The following is a 12858-nucleotide window of genomic DNA, read 5'->3' as shown; positions in this document are numbered from 1 at the left end:
TAAGACGATCTAATATCTTGATTATTCTAAAAGACTCAAAAATCATTATATATAATGGGACGGATTCGCGGCACTACTTTTTACAAAAGTTTTTGTGGGCTCATTCCGTAAATTATTTCACCGAACTATCTATCTTTTAAAACTTTTCTCAAAGATTATGTCCACCAAAAATCCAAATATGAAATCATATGACCGTTGGATTAATGGTTTAAAGTTAACATTAGTTGCTAGTTGTTAGTTGTTAGGGGGAAAAGGAATCGGTGAAGATGGAACCCGCATTCTGATACATATGCATGATTGCTTTTCTACCAATGCGAAAAACGTCATCTGCATTATATATAATACAACAAAACCTTTCTAAAGTAATACTTTATAAATAAAAATACATAATGGATTACTCGAAACACCAAATATTTAAATTGCTGAAACTGTGTCATCCATTCCAATCTGGTTTTCAGCCCGCAAGGTGTGGAGGAATCCATGGAATGTGTTCATGTACCCATGCGATGCGCTTATAATAATAGTCTCCCATAAGTAGCACCTGTTTGCCTCCGTTACTATGTACAGACATTTTGTCATTCTAATTTCTAATTTTTATTAAGGTTGAAGTTCAACTCCCCAAAAGGGTAATAAAAGGTTGAAGAAATGGTCGGTGGCATAAAATATAGAGGAATGCTTGGCTTAGGGTCTAGAACTCCGCACGTATGATTAAAATCGTTTATATTATTAATTACCTTATAAAAATTATTTAAGCAAAAAAAATCAATTAAAACTATAGTTGTTTAATCAATTGTTATAGTAGATAGATAGATAGTTTATAATATTTTAATTAAATTCGTCCATTTATTTTTATACAGTTTGAGACTAAAAACAATCTCATATTTTATTGGATTTTTACAAAAAAAATTTACAAAGTAATTTATAATATTAACGTTTGATCATAAGTACGAAATTTCGTACATCGGAGTGTTTTAAAGAAAAACTCCTCTTCATTGTTTGGAAAGTCTCCTTGGCTGCTGAACCACCATTGGCTTCTGGTCTTTTCGTTATCCCCTTCATTAGTTTAGTTTAGTTTTTTTTTTCCAAAATCTTTGTAATGATTTAACTGAGGAAGAAAGCCAGGTCACTTTCAAATAAAATTATTTGGATTTCTATCATTTTCAAGGTCAATGAATAGTGTAGATCTAGTTTTAGAATCTAAGGGAATTTTGTGATGAGAGAGATGAGGTTTAACATGTTGACTTCCCCGGTAAGTAAGACATTGCTTAATGCTTTTGCTAATTTGATTATGAGAAATGTTAATGCTATCATAATATTTTATAACGTTGGTATGAGAATTAACATTAACATGTGAGATGATAGAGATTTCATGGAGATATCCCATTTTAAGAGAGTCCCCCTTTCATTTCTCTTTGATTATATTTATTATTCAGTTTGAAATACTGAGCTTTAAGTTAATTATCATTTAAATCACCAAAGAAGTAGGGATATGTCAAAATTTCAGTGAGACGGGCTCTAAAATAGATATTATTCTAACTTGATCAACTTTTAGCGCACCGTGAGTAAAGTATTATCGTAAAAGATCTCAGTGTAATTAGAAATGAAACCTTGTAATTGACACTTTAAATTAATTTTTTGAATATATAAAATACAAAAATTTATCTGAAATTCTATATCTTTTTTTTTTTTTTTGAACAAACGATATTATCTACACTAAAAATGAAGGGGTGGGCTAGCCTCACAATGTGCTAACAATAATGTGGTTTAAATTCGCTTTTGGGGAGAATCGAATATAAGACCTCTCACTTACAAGTGAAGAGGAATATCACTAAACCGTTGTACCAATTAAGTAACATCTAAAATTCTATATCTTAATCAGCAAATATTTCGTCAGCCATTGAAAAGCACAAGTCTGAAATACTAGCATGAGGTCTTGTTTATGCTTTCCTACCTATAATGGGTTTACTAGCATGCTTCATTTAAAAGTCAGAATATATCAGATGCCTTTAAACATTTTCAATGCCTCCCATTAGCAACTTTTTATTTTTCTTTATTTTCACTCAAGATAGATGTCAACGTGTTTGGGTCATAAATAAAGGAAAGGGATACTCTCCGGATCTCTTCCTTCTAATCCATCAAATCTGCAGATTCGAATCATTGAAATTTGATCTAACAGCTAAAGTTATTATAACTTTTAAAGTGGACCCCTGTTTGTAGTTATTAGATCAAATTTCAATGGCCTGAATCTCCGAACTTGATGGATTAGGAGGAAAGGATCCAAAAAGGATCCCTTTCCATAAATAAAAATAAGACCTACTATATGGCCAATCGAATTTTATTTAAGTGAAGGCGCACCGGCCCCACTTACAAAGCCCAACTCGAGTAGGCTCACTAAGGCTCGGGATGACCCCTACCCAGCACATGACAATCCCTTGGGGGTTTGGACTCATCCTCTCCTGAAGAGCCGTCTGGCACGTAAGCAACCAAGCTCGAAAATCTCACAACTCCGTAAAAGGACTAGGTGAATGCGTCACCATATACATTAAACGACAACATAGCATCTTATGAGGGCCAAAAAACGCAAAGAAGACCACCATCCATGAAATGCAGTTATTGTCATTGTCAATGACCGATCTACTATCACTCCAGAGTGGCGATAAGATCAAGAATGCTTCTCTGGACGCCTATAAATATAGAGGTAGCGATCTCCAAGCTCAGGACAAATTCAATCTCTACGATTACAAACTTCAAGTGATACTTTAATCAAACCCACCAAAGATCTTCAGCTCAACCCAAAACTCTCTTTAAAGCTTAAGTGGCGGCTTCACCTTGCTTGGGCTAGCGGTAAATCTTACAGATACATCATCATCTCACATGGAGAGGACCAAACCAATGGAGATGAGACGTTGGTGAACTCCGTTCTCAGATCAGTGTTTGTTTCGTATGTCCCACCTTTAGCGGGTGATGTCTCACTTAGTGAGTGATATAGTCTTGCTTAGCAATGATGGTTTTTGCGGTCTCGCTTGTCTGTGATGATTTTTATAGTCTCACTTGCCAACAATGACATTGCATGTGCCTTAGTATAGGCTTGCTACGTCTGCGTCTTTGTGACGGATTTGTACCGGATTGCTTATGCTGGTACGGAGTTGCTTGTTCTTGTGAATTAGGAGTTTACTATTATGCTAATTCTGCAAATTATCTCTACATTTATGTATAGGTACTCATACGGCAACCCATATAACTATGTTATCGTGTGTTTGTGTTATTGTGTGTTAGTGAAAATTACTATCGCTTCTTGTAAAAGAAAATGTCTTGCCCATGTCACTTTTAGATTTAGCCAAAATGGGGCAAACGTTGTTCGAGGAGTAATGTTAGGGAGATCAAATTTGTAGACAAAGTTGCAAACTAAATAATGTGTTACCAATAGGAAATAAGCACATTTATCAACAGTTAAGTTATAATCAAATCATCAACTATCATATCATTTTGTCTACAAATTTAATTTCTCCAACATTACTCTTGTTCGAGTTGTTGGCATTTGAATCAGCACAACGAGTAATTAAGCCTAACCAAACCAAAAGAAAAGGTTTTGGTCTTATACTAGTTCAATTCTCAATTTTGCTACATAAAAACCAAATCGGACCAATTATATAATTTCTTTTGTTTACTTTTACACCTTTTTTTTTCTTATAAAACATTCCAAAGAAATTGTAGAGCTACTTGCACATAATCCCTTATGTTCTTCTTTCTTGTCCTCTCTCCCCATCCAATTCTCTCTTCCCCTCTTCCTCACCTCTTTTTCCACCTCTTTCTCCTCTTCCAATCTCTCCCTTTTCCTGTCGTCATCCCTTGCACCTCTCTGCCCCTCTCAATGATTGGACCAAACTAAGCTAACATTCGGTTCAATTCTATATTCTGGGAATTAAAACAAACTTAAAAACCGTGTCCACCCCTATAAATGGGGAAGAAAAACCTAAACTAAGTGAGGTTCGACCTCTAAAAAAATCTAAAATAGTTCATGCCCAAGCATGGTATAAAAGTGGAGCATTGAGAATCAACCCATCATACTAGGGGTTGACTTGGGTTGGGTAAACCCAAATCCGTCCATACCCAACACGATTTCAAATCCAATTTGGCTAGTTAGAATGAAGCAACAACCCGCCCAAACAGAACTCAACCTCAACCTGATGATTGATTCAGTTGGATTGGGTTGATGTCTTACCCTCCCATGTCAACCCAAACTCAACTTGACCTTAATAAATCAATGATTCAACTTGATTGGGTTGATGTCTTACCATCCCATGTCAACTCAAACCGAACCCTATTTTATCCCAAATTTGCTCATGCAAATATTACCCATCCAACTTTATATTATATGAGTCAGATACAAGTTTTGAGATCGCTATACTTGAAGTTTGTTGTTAGGTTTCATTTGAACAATGAATAATAATGTTGTTTTTACGTTTCTTTTGGTTGAAACTTTGGCTTTCTCTTGTAATTTTATTTAACTTCCTCTTGTAATTTTATTTAACTTCACATGGTTGAAATTTAAAAATGATCTCCACTTCAAAAGTTGAAAAATCTTGCAATATAAGGTGTTAAAGATTGAACTCAATAAAATTGAGCAAACTCAAACCCAATCCAAGTATGCCCCAAACCGAACCCAAATCCAAATTGTGAATATTGCTTTAAGTTTGGGTTGACCATCTAACTCGTCCAAGTTGCACTCCTACATCATTCCACGTGGAGCTTTTTTGGCACAACCAACCAAAGATAAATACCACGTCAGAAAATCGTGGATTAAATCGTACTTATGTGTAGTCTTTGATTTTCGCATAATAATTCATTTTTGCAACGGTAATAAAAGAAAAGGTGCTATGTAAAATATGTAAATGCATTTGAAACAAAATCGTTACCGTCAAAACAAATACGAAATTATAAATTAATCTTCAAATCACCTCATAAAATTATCTTCAAATACTGTGAATACATCCCAATTGTCATTGATATGATCATACGAGGAAATGACCTGGTGAACGTGAATTTGGATCTTTTCTGGACCTTAGTGTCCAGACCTAAGGACCAAAAATTGGATCTTTTCGGGACTTTAGTGTCCAGACCTAAGGACCAAAAAATTTGGAGTCTTAGTTTACGTGAAGGAGAAATCAGAGTACTTGTTTATACAAGACGGGTCAACAGAAAAAGTTAGTGATGATCGTCGAATTAAATTTAAGTGGTTTAGATTGTTTGATCCTTTAGTTCTGAATCTTGATAGAATCTCTATCCAATCAAAGCGGAATGACGTGGGATTTATAAGTCAAATTTGTGGGACTAAATCATGCACAGATTAGCATGAAAAATACATGAAAAGGGCAAAAAGTAAAGGAGAAAGGGAAAGCAGCTTTTGTTTGTTTCGACACAATTAACTGCATAATTGTGTGGGATTATGACCCTCTCCAACCACCATGTTATTCTTCTCACAACCACAAAAAAAAATAAAAAAAAAATAAAAAAAAAAAAAATATATATATATATATATATATATATATTAAAAGGGTCCAAGAAAATAAAGTGTTAAAACAAAGTAATTATACACCAGAATACATTGTACCAACAGAGGCTTTCTCTAGTGCACATTAAAAGGGTGCAATTAATTTACACATTTGAATAAGAACTGATAGATCATTTAACCGAACAAGATCTAACGACTCTTGTTAGATGTATAACTTAAGGAAGAGGATTCTCTCAGAATCCACATTGTGGGGGGATCTCCACATCATAATCGTTCATCGTATATCGTATGATCAATTTTCGTCAGATACTATTTGTATTTAATTTTAAATAAAAAAAGTTAAAATGATTTCTAACTATACGATGCAAATCCACAACTTAAAATGTTTTTAAAATGATTACTAACGAGAGCTCAAAAGGAAACACAACTCACCTAGAAAATAACGATGCCCAACAGAAACACACACTAGTGAGGCCCAACAAACAAGAAAAACAAACGCCTAAACAAAGAAACAACATTTAATGAAGGTCCATTCGTTGTTGTCTTGCCTCTTAGTATTTCTTTGCTACAAAACATTTCGCAAAGAACTAGTTAGTTTGGGTTCGAGTGTTTCATAACACCTCTAACCACAATTCATCCGCATTTAGTTTCTCGTCATAGAGAAATGAAACGGAACAAACATAATGAATGGACACATCAAAAGAGGAAAACGAAAGTGAAAGTATGAACTAACGGATGCGTGTTACTCGAACACCCGACTTCTGTGGAAACACAGTAAGCACTGATCAACATTTGCAAATACCAAAGCCAACGTACGAACAAAGCATGCATCGCGATGAAAACATTGTTAGAGCTCAAACAAAGCGGTCGAAATCTTACTAAAATCCTTCACAGACATATGTTCAGCAACAATGCTGGATATCATGCAAAATGAAAAGCTTTACTGCCAATCTCCACAGCTGACTACATATGAAAACCATAAACAGCACAACTAGAATCCCAGAATTAAGCTAATAAATCCAAATGACAAAACAACGCCACTGCTAGAACTAAACATAGAAACGCATATAGACGGGGCTTGTGGCTACAGCCTAAAAGCCACTTTCTTTGTTTACCGAGCAATTGTTCAATAGCCGCCACGGTAATCACCCCCTCCACCACCACCATTAAATGGTCGAGGACCAGTTCGCTCAGTGGCATAACTGACACGGATGTTTCGCCCATGCAAATCCTGAAATTCAAACAAGTCCATAGTCGCACGAAGATCATTACAAGACAAAACTAACATCTTACAGGGGACCATATCCCTCAGAATCCACATATAGGACCCCAAAATTCGGGACGATTTATTTTTATGCAATTCATGCCCCCTCAATGATAAAATTCAAATTCTCACCTGGCCATCCATGGAAGAAAGTGCTGAACTGGCAGAATCATCACTGGCAAAGTTAACAAATCCAAAACCCCTAGACCTTCCAGTATCCCTGTCCGTGATAACTCTTGCTGCACATACAAAATTCAATTGTTAATTCCAGTACTTAGAGAAGGGAACAACAGATCAAAAGACGCCCAACTAAGCTTACAAGCACTCGAGGAAACTTCTTATGGTAGTAATATCGCAAAGAGAAGGACAGAAAAAAGTAAACAAACAAATATCAGCATCATATGGTGACAGTTTATTTTATTCAGTGCCAGACAGCCTATTCCCATTACTCAACATGCAGAAAATCAAAAACACTAAACTCGTTTTAGCGAACCAAAAGAATATAAAAGACAACCAGCAAAAGCAGAGGATCCAAGTATACATTGCAAAAGCAAAAAAAAAAACATCTTGATGGACATCATTATTAGAACTAACCATAAGCATCGTAGAATCAATAATAATAACAGGTGAAAACCAAGAGAGCCTCAATAAAATTTTGGTGTTATATATAAATAAAATAAAAAGAACTAAGATTCCTGATAAACAAACTTTCATTTGCCTAACCCTTTACTGTGAAGTAGCATAAAACAAAGGATAGAAAGAATAATGCTCTACCAAAACTAAATATAGTGACAATGAAGAAACCGAAAGTACATTATGTTATGGTGAAAATGGTGGCCTTTCAGTAAGCAGACAATAACTAACAAACCACTTTCGTAACTTACCCTCAGTCACATCACCAAAGCTTGAGAATGCCTCCTTAAGAGACTCATCATTAGTTCCAAATGAAAGGCCTAACAAGCAACAATTTAAATCAAAATGTCAATGATAAAGCTACTGTATCTGTAAGTTGACGTCATAAATCAACATTGTCAGATAATATACCTCCAACAAAAAGCTTGGAAGACATGCAGCGCACAGAATTAAGCATTGCTGTCACGGGTGCTTGTCCAGTCTGGGAAATGTTGTGCTTCAAGAGGCTCCCAATTTTGTTACAGAAAGCCATTTCGAAAGATCACAGTTTTCAGATAACACAAGAGCCTGTGCCAGAAATAATTTCCACTGTAACCATTAATCCAACAGAAGCAACAAAAATTCCATGCGTGGATTGTTAGATGCTGCAATAGTTACACATCGCAAATAAAAATAGTACATATGTGTGTGTGCCAAAGCAAACATGCAAAATTGTGTGAAACCATAACAAAAAGCTCGCTCAATACAACATATATTGACTATAAAAACAACACAACAGTAGCACAAAGGGTTGAATATGAATGCACATCCACTGACAAGAAGGGCGCATCAATAACCAGCAAATCTTACAAAACCAGGAAATGAATAACTGACTCAACCCAAAATCAAATCAATTCGACACTGAAAATTATTTTCACCACTACAGAAGCATCAAAATTTGGAAAAAAAAACACTACATGGTAAACAAAAGTATACTAACATATTAAGTGACCCTGGACATATTTCTTTAACAAGCACAAGACGGAGAATCAGAACAAAACCCATCAAGAAAACAAAGAAGGGTCTTACATTTCCACATGAACCACAAACACATTTGAAATATTTTGGGTCTCACAACCTTAGTCTCATTCTATAGAGAAAGTAATGAAAACAGTCTTTAGCCCCATAGTTTGACACACCTAACCATTTTTTATCCCTGTAAATTGTAAAAGGGTGGAAAGTGCAAGTGCTCTCTTTTCCACTTCTTCTAGTCTATTTGACTGAAAAACAAAACAGAGTCTAGGTTTCTACCATTTTCTTCAAGCAGATCGGTAGCTAAACACACAAAATAAACTACCCAAATCACAGAGTCCTACAACTTCCTGGTCATAGCATATACAACCCAAAACACAGAACAAAACACATACTCATATTCCCACAAAAACAATCAATAAAAAAGATGAGAAACAAAACAAATCATACAAACCATGAATTGATAAACTACGATAGCATACAGAGAGAGAGAGAGATAGAGAATTAGGGTTTAGGAATGGGGTTTACCTCAGAGAGAAATGGAGCGGCTAGGGTTTAAGCCGAAACTCAAAAGGCGGTGAGGTTTTGAGAACGAGTGAATAACCTGTGCATTTTATAGAGGAAGTTGGAGAAGGTTTAGATCACTTGCGGTTGCGGGTGTTAAAGAAATGCGGCCCACCCCACTGAAATTTTGTTTCCTCTTTTTTGAACTTAGCGACTTCACCCAAAAAAAAAAAAAAAAAAAGGAAGGCACACTACCCTGGATTTGGATCTCATCCAGATCTTATTTGGGAGGATCCTAGAGATTTAAATATTTTATTCGTTCATCGTTTATTGTAAGGTTAAATTTTTTTATTTAAAATTAAACACAACTACGGGTGAAGTTAATAAAGGCTCATTGGAGCAAATGTCCCCACTCAAGTAATTTGTTTGTTTAGTTGCAGACTATAGTTATATAATATATATGTGTTATCTTTGAGGAAAATATATGTATCTAATATCCAATAAACGTTCATATTATTTATACGTCACGTCAAATATTATATGAGCAAAAGTAATCTTGTTTTGTCGTTTAAATCGAAAAACCCATCTCATGCCCATCATGTATTAACATTTTGGGAGATTTTGGATGCGGTCTCTAGCTACCAATGTTCTTTGACTGAAACCCTTGTGGTTTTTAGTTTTTTATCAAAGTCACTGACATTAATGTAATAATGTATTCTATGTAAGTTACTATATTTTTAAATTAAAAATGAAATTTATAGCTATTTATATTAATGAGATTTTAAATAAAACCAACAATTTATGGGATTAAAAATATTAAAGATAAATTATACTCTTCAATATATTATGTATATATACACATGGGTACGTTCATCAAACTAGCCAAAAAGTTATTGTACCAAAACATGGGTACATTTTCCAAACACAGAAACAAAAAACAAAGGATATTAGACTTAATAACATCATTAAACTTATTCTATTAAACTTGACATGGATACATTCTCAAATCAATGGAATAGAATGTACCCATATAAGTTTAAAAATGAATTAGAGAAAAGATTGAATGAATTTTATATAAAACAATGGGTACATTTTATATTTAAAAAATGGTACATTTTTCATATAACAAATTGGTATATTTAAGAATGGGTACATTTAAGATTAGAAAAAATTGAAAAATTATATGGATGGGTACATATAAAAGTTTCATGGGTAAACATTTATTCTAATTTTATTTTTTATATTTTGTAAATGTTTGAATTGAAACAATCAGGAGTTTAATAAGGGTGTGAGTATTAAAATCCTAAATCAATTACTAATTTTTATTTTTAAAGATTATGTATGTCACATTCTAGTCTCGACTCCACCGTAGCACGATATTATCCATTTTGGGCTCCAGCCACGCCCCCACAATTTTGTTTATGGAAACTCACACGAGAACTTCCTAATGGGTCACCCATCCTGGGAATGCTCTCGTCCGAACTCGCTTAACTTCGGAGTTCCGATGGAACCCGAAGCCAGTGAGCTCCCAAAAGGCCTCATGCTATAGGGAAGGGAGCACGTACATATAAGGTACATCACCCCCATTCGTTGGTCGATGTAGGATGTTAGAATCCACCCCTTAGGGGTCCAACACCCTCGTCAATACACTTGCACCACACGGCAAAGTGGCTCTAATACCATTAAGTCACATCCCGATCTCGACTTCGCCATAGCACGATATTATTCACTTTGGGCCCCGGGCAAGCCCTCACGGTTTTGTTTCTGGAAACTCACATAAGAACTTCTCAGTATGTCACCCATCCTAGGAATGCTCTCGCCCGAACTCACTTAGCTTCAGAGTTCTGATGGAACTCGAAACCAATGAGCTCCCCAAAGACCTCGTGCTATAGGGAGGAGAACATGTACATATAAGGCACATCATCTCCCATCCGCTGGTCGATGTGGGATGTTACAATTTAGACATGTAGTTCATTAATACATTAATGCTAGGAACTTTGATCAAAATTTAAAAATTAATAAGGTCTCAATTAATGAACATAAAAAAATTAGGGACCGAATACTAATTTTTCTTAATATTTTTCTCATCACTTTGCCACTTTCCAATAATATATTGAAATTTTTGTAACATTGAAATTGTGATACATCATAATTTGAAATCCTCCCTATCATCATATTAGGTATAAGCTATACAATATTAAGGTTTTTTTAATTGTTTTTCAGGTTGCCCCCATTAGAAGAAATTTCTAGTTTTGTCCTGAATACAATAGTATCTAACAATTGTTGGCTGATGAGTTCATATTATACTATATATTTTACCCTAATCTTAGTTATAATTTATTGGTTATTTTGGTAGAATTTTGATACTTTGCTTTATATTTTCAATATAGGACATTCGACTTCTTCCGGAGAAAAACATAATCAAATGGATGAATTTTGGAGTAACTCAAATTGGAGGACGTCTGTGTGTTCCTTAGCTTGTTCGTGTCAAAATTTCAGCAATTTCTACCAAACGGTTATTTTCTGGTGATTAAATAAAGAAGCAGTGCGCGTTGTTGAAAAGTAACGTTTTTGGGCTTAAATGCACTTTTTGGAGCCCAAGATGACCTTGGATGTGTTTGTGGCTTTCTGGAGAAGTGTTCAGAATAGTCTAATATTTAAATCCAGCTATTTTGGCCCAGTTTTGGAGCTGATATGAGTCCAAAACGTGGCTGTGCAGAATTTTGGATGAATTTACCAAGTCAATTTAGGATTATATTTCTTAATTTATTTCAATTCTATTATGTTTCCTAGTTTTTAGAAAACATTTTCTAGTAAGAATTTTATTTTGTAGTAGTATAAATAAAGTTTTTTAGCCATTAGGGTTTTTTAGAGAAAAAGGAAAGGGAGAACGAACGCACTACTTAGAGAGCTTTTGACGATTCAAGTTTATTTACAAAGTGTTTTCTATCCATGTTCTTAATAATATTTTGTTTTATGGTTGTTGATAATTAGTTTCGGTTGCTAAGGCGAGGCCACGAGCCTTAGTAAGAATATGTGGTTTCTTTTCAATTTACTTATGATGTTATGCATGCATGTTTTGAATTATTAATCATCGGTTTAAACTATCTAATTGTCTTGATGATTGGCCACCATTAGGATATTTAAAAAAAAAAGTAATTTGATGCAATTTTGACAGAGGGATGTCCCTAAAATTGACTAAGGTTTCTTGTGTGACATCTCACATCACCCAGGGGAGTGGATCATTTAAGCCTTATATGCATATTCCATCTCTACATAGCACAAGGCCTTTTGGGAGCTCACTGGTTTCGGGTTCCATCAGAATTCCGAAGTTAAGCGAGTTTGCGCAAGAGCATTCCCAGGATGGGTGACTCATTGGGAAGTTCTCGTGTGAGTTCCCATAAACAAAATCGTGAGGGTGTGGTCGGGGTCCAAAGCGGACAATATCGTGCTACTATGGTAGAGCGGCCCCGGGATATGGTGGACCCCAGGTCGGGATGTGACAATTTGGTATTAGAGCCAATCCCTGGCCAGATGTGTGCTGACGAGGACGTTGGACCCCTAAGGGGGGTGGATTATGACATCCCACATCGCCCAAGGGAGTGGATCCCCTTATATGTATATTCTCATCTCTACCTAGCACGAGGCCTTTTAGGAGCTCATTGGCTTCGGGTTCCGTCGAAACTCCGAAGTTAAGCGAGTTTACGCGAGAGCAATCCCATGATAGGTGACCTACTAGGAAGTTCTCATGTGAATTCCCAGAAACAAAATCGTGAGGGCGTGGTCGAGGCCTAAAGCGGGATGTGACATCTTGTGGTTAACATATATAACTTCTTAGGATGGACGACACGTCTTAAGGCTTATATGGTTTTTCAAAAGGTTTTCACAAAACTTAATGAGTTTTGCATGTTCACATTTGATCTGGACACCACAG

General features: G+C 35.4%; 1 protein-coding gene across 1 annotated transcript; it reads right to left on the bottom strand.

The window, feature by feature from the left end:
• Window positions 1-6356: 6356 nt before the first annotated feature.
• On the bottom strand, window positions 6357-9133 carry GRP4 (glycine-rich RNA-binding protein 4). The gene is made up of 5 exons (XM_068461456.2): window positions 8949-9133; window positions 7821-7976; window positions 7661-7729; window positions 6909-7015; window positions 6357-6743 (listed from the first exon to the last, which is right to left on the bottom strand). The coding sequence occupies exons 2-5, from the start codon at window positions 7939-7941 to the stop codon at window positions 6639-6641; spliced, it is 402 nt and encodes a 133-aa protein (XP_068317557.1). The 5' UTR covers window positions 7942-7976; window positions 8949-9133; the 3' UTR covers window positions 6357-6638.
• Between the last annotated feature and the right edge of the window lie 3725 nt (window positions 9134-12858).

This window comes from Pyrus communis, chromosome 4, assembly GCF_041283825.1.
Source record: "Pyrus communis isolate YQ-2024b chromosome 4, ASM4128382v1, whole genome shotgun sequence".
Taxonomy (NCBI): Eukaryota; Viridiplantae; Streptophyta; class Magnoliopsida; order Rosales; family Rosaceae; genus Pyrus; species Pyrus communis.
The sequence above is the reverse complement of the archived record's forward strand: the minus strand, read 5'-3'. Positions and strand labels throughout refer to the sequence as shown.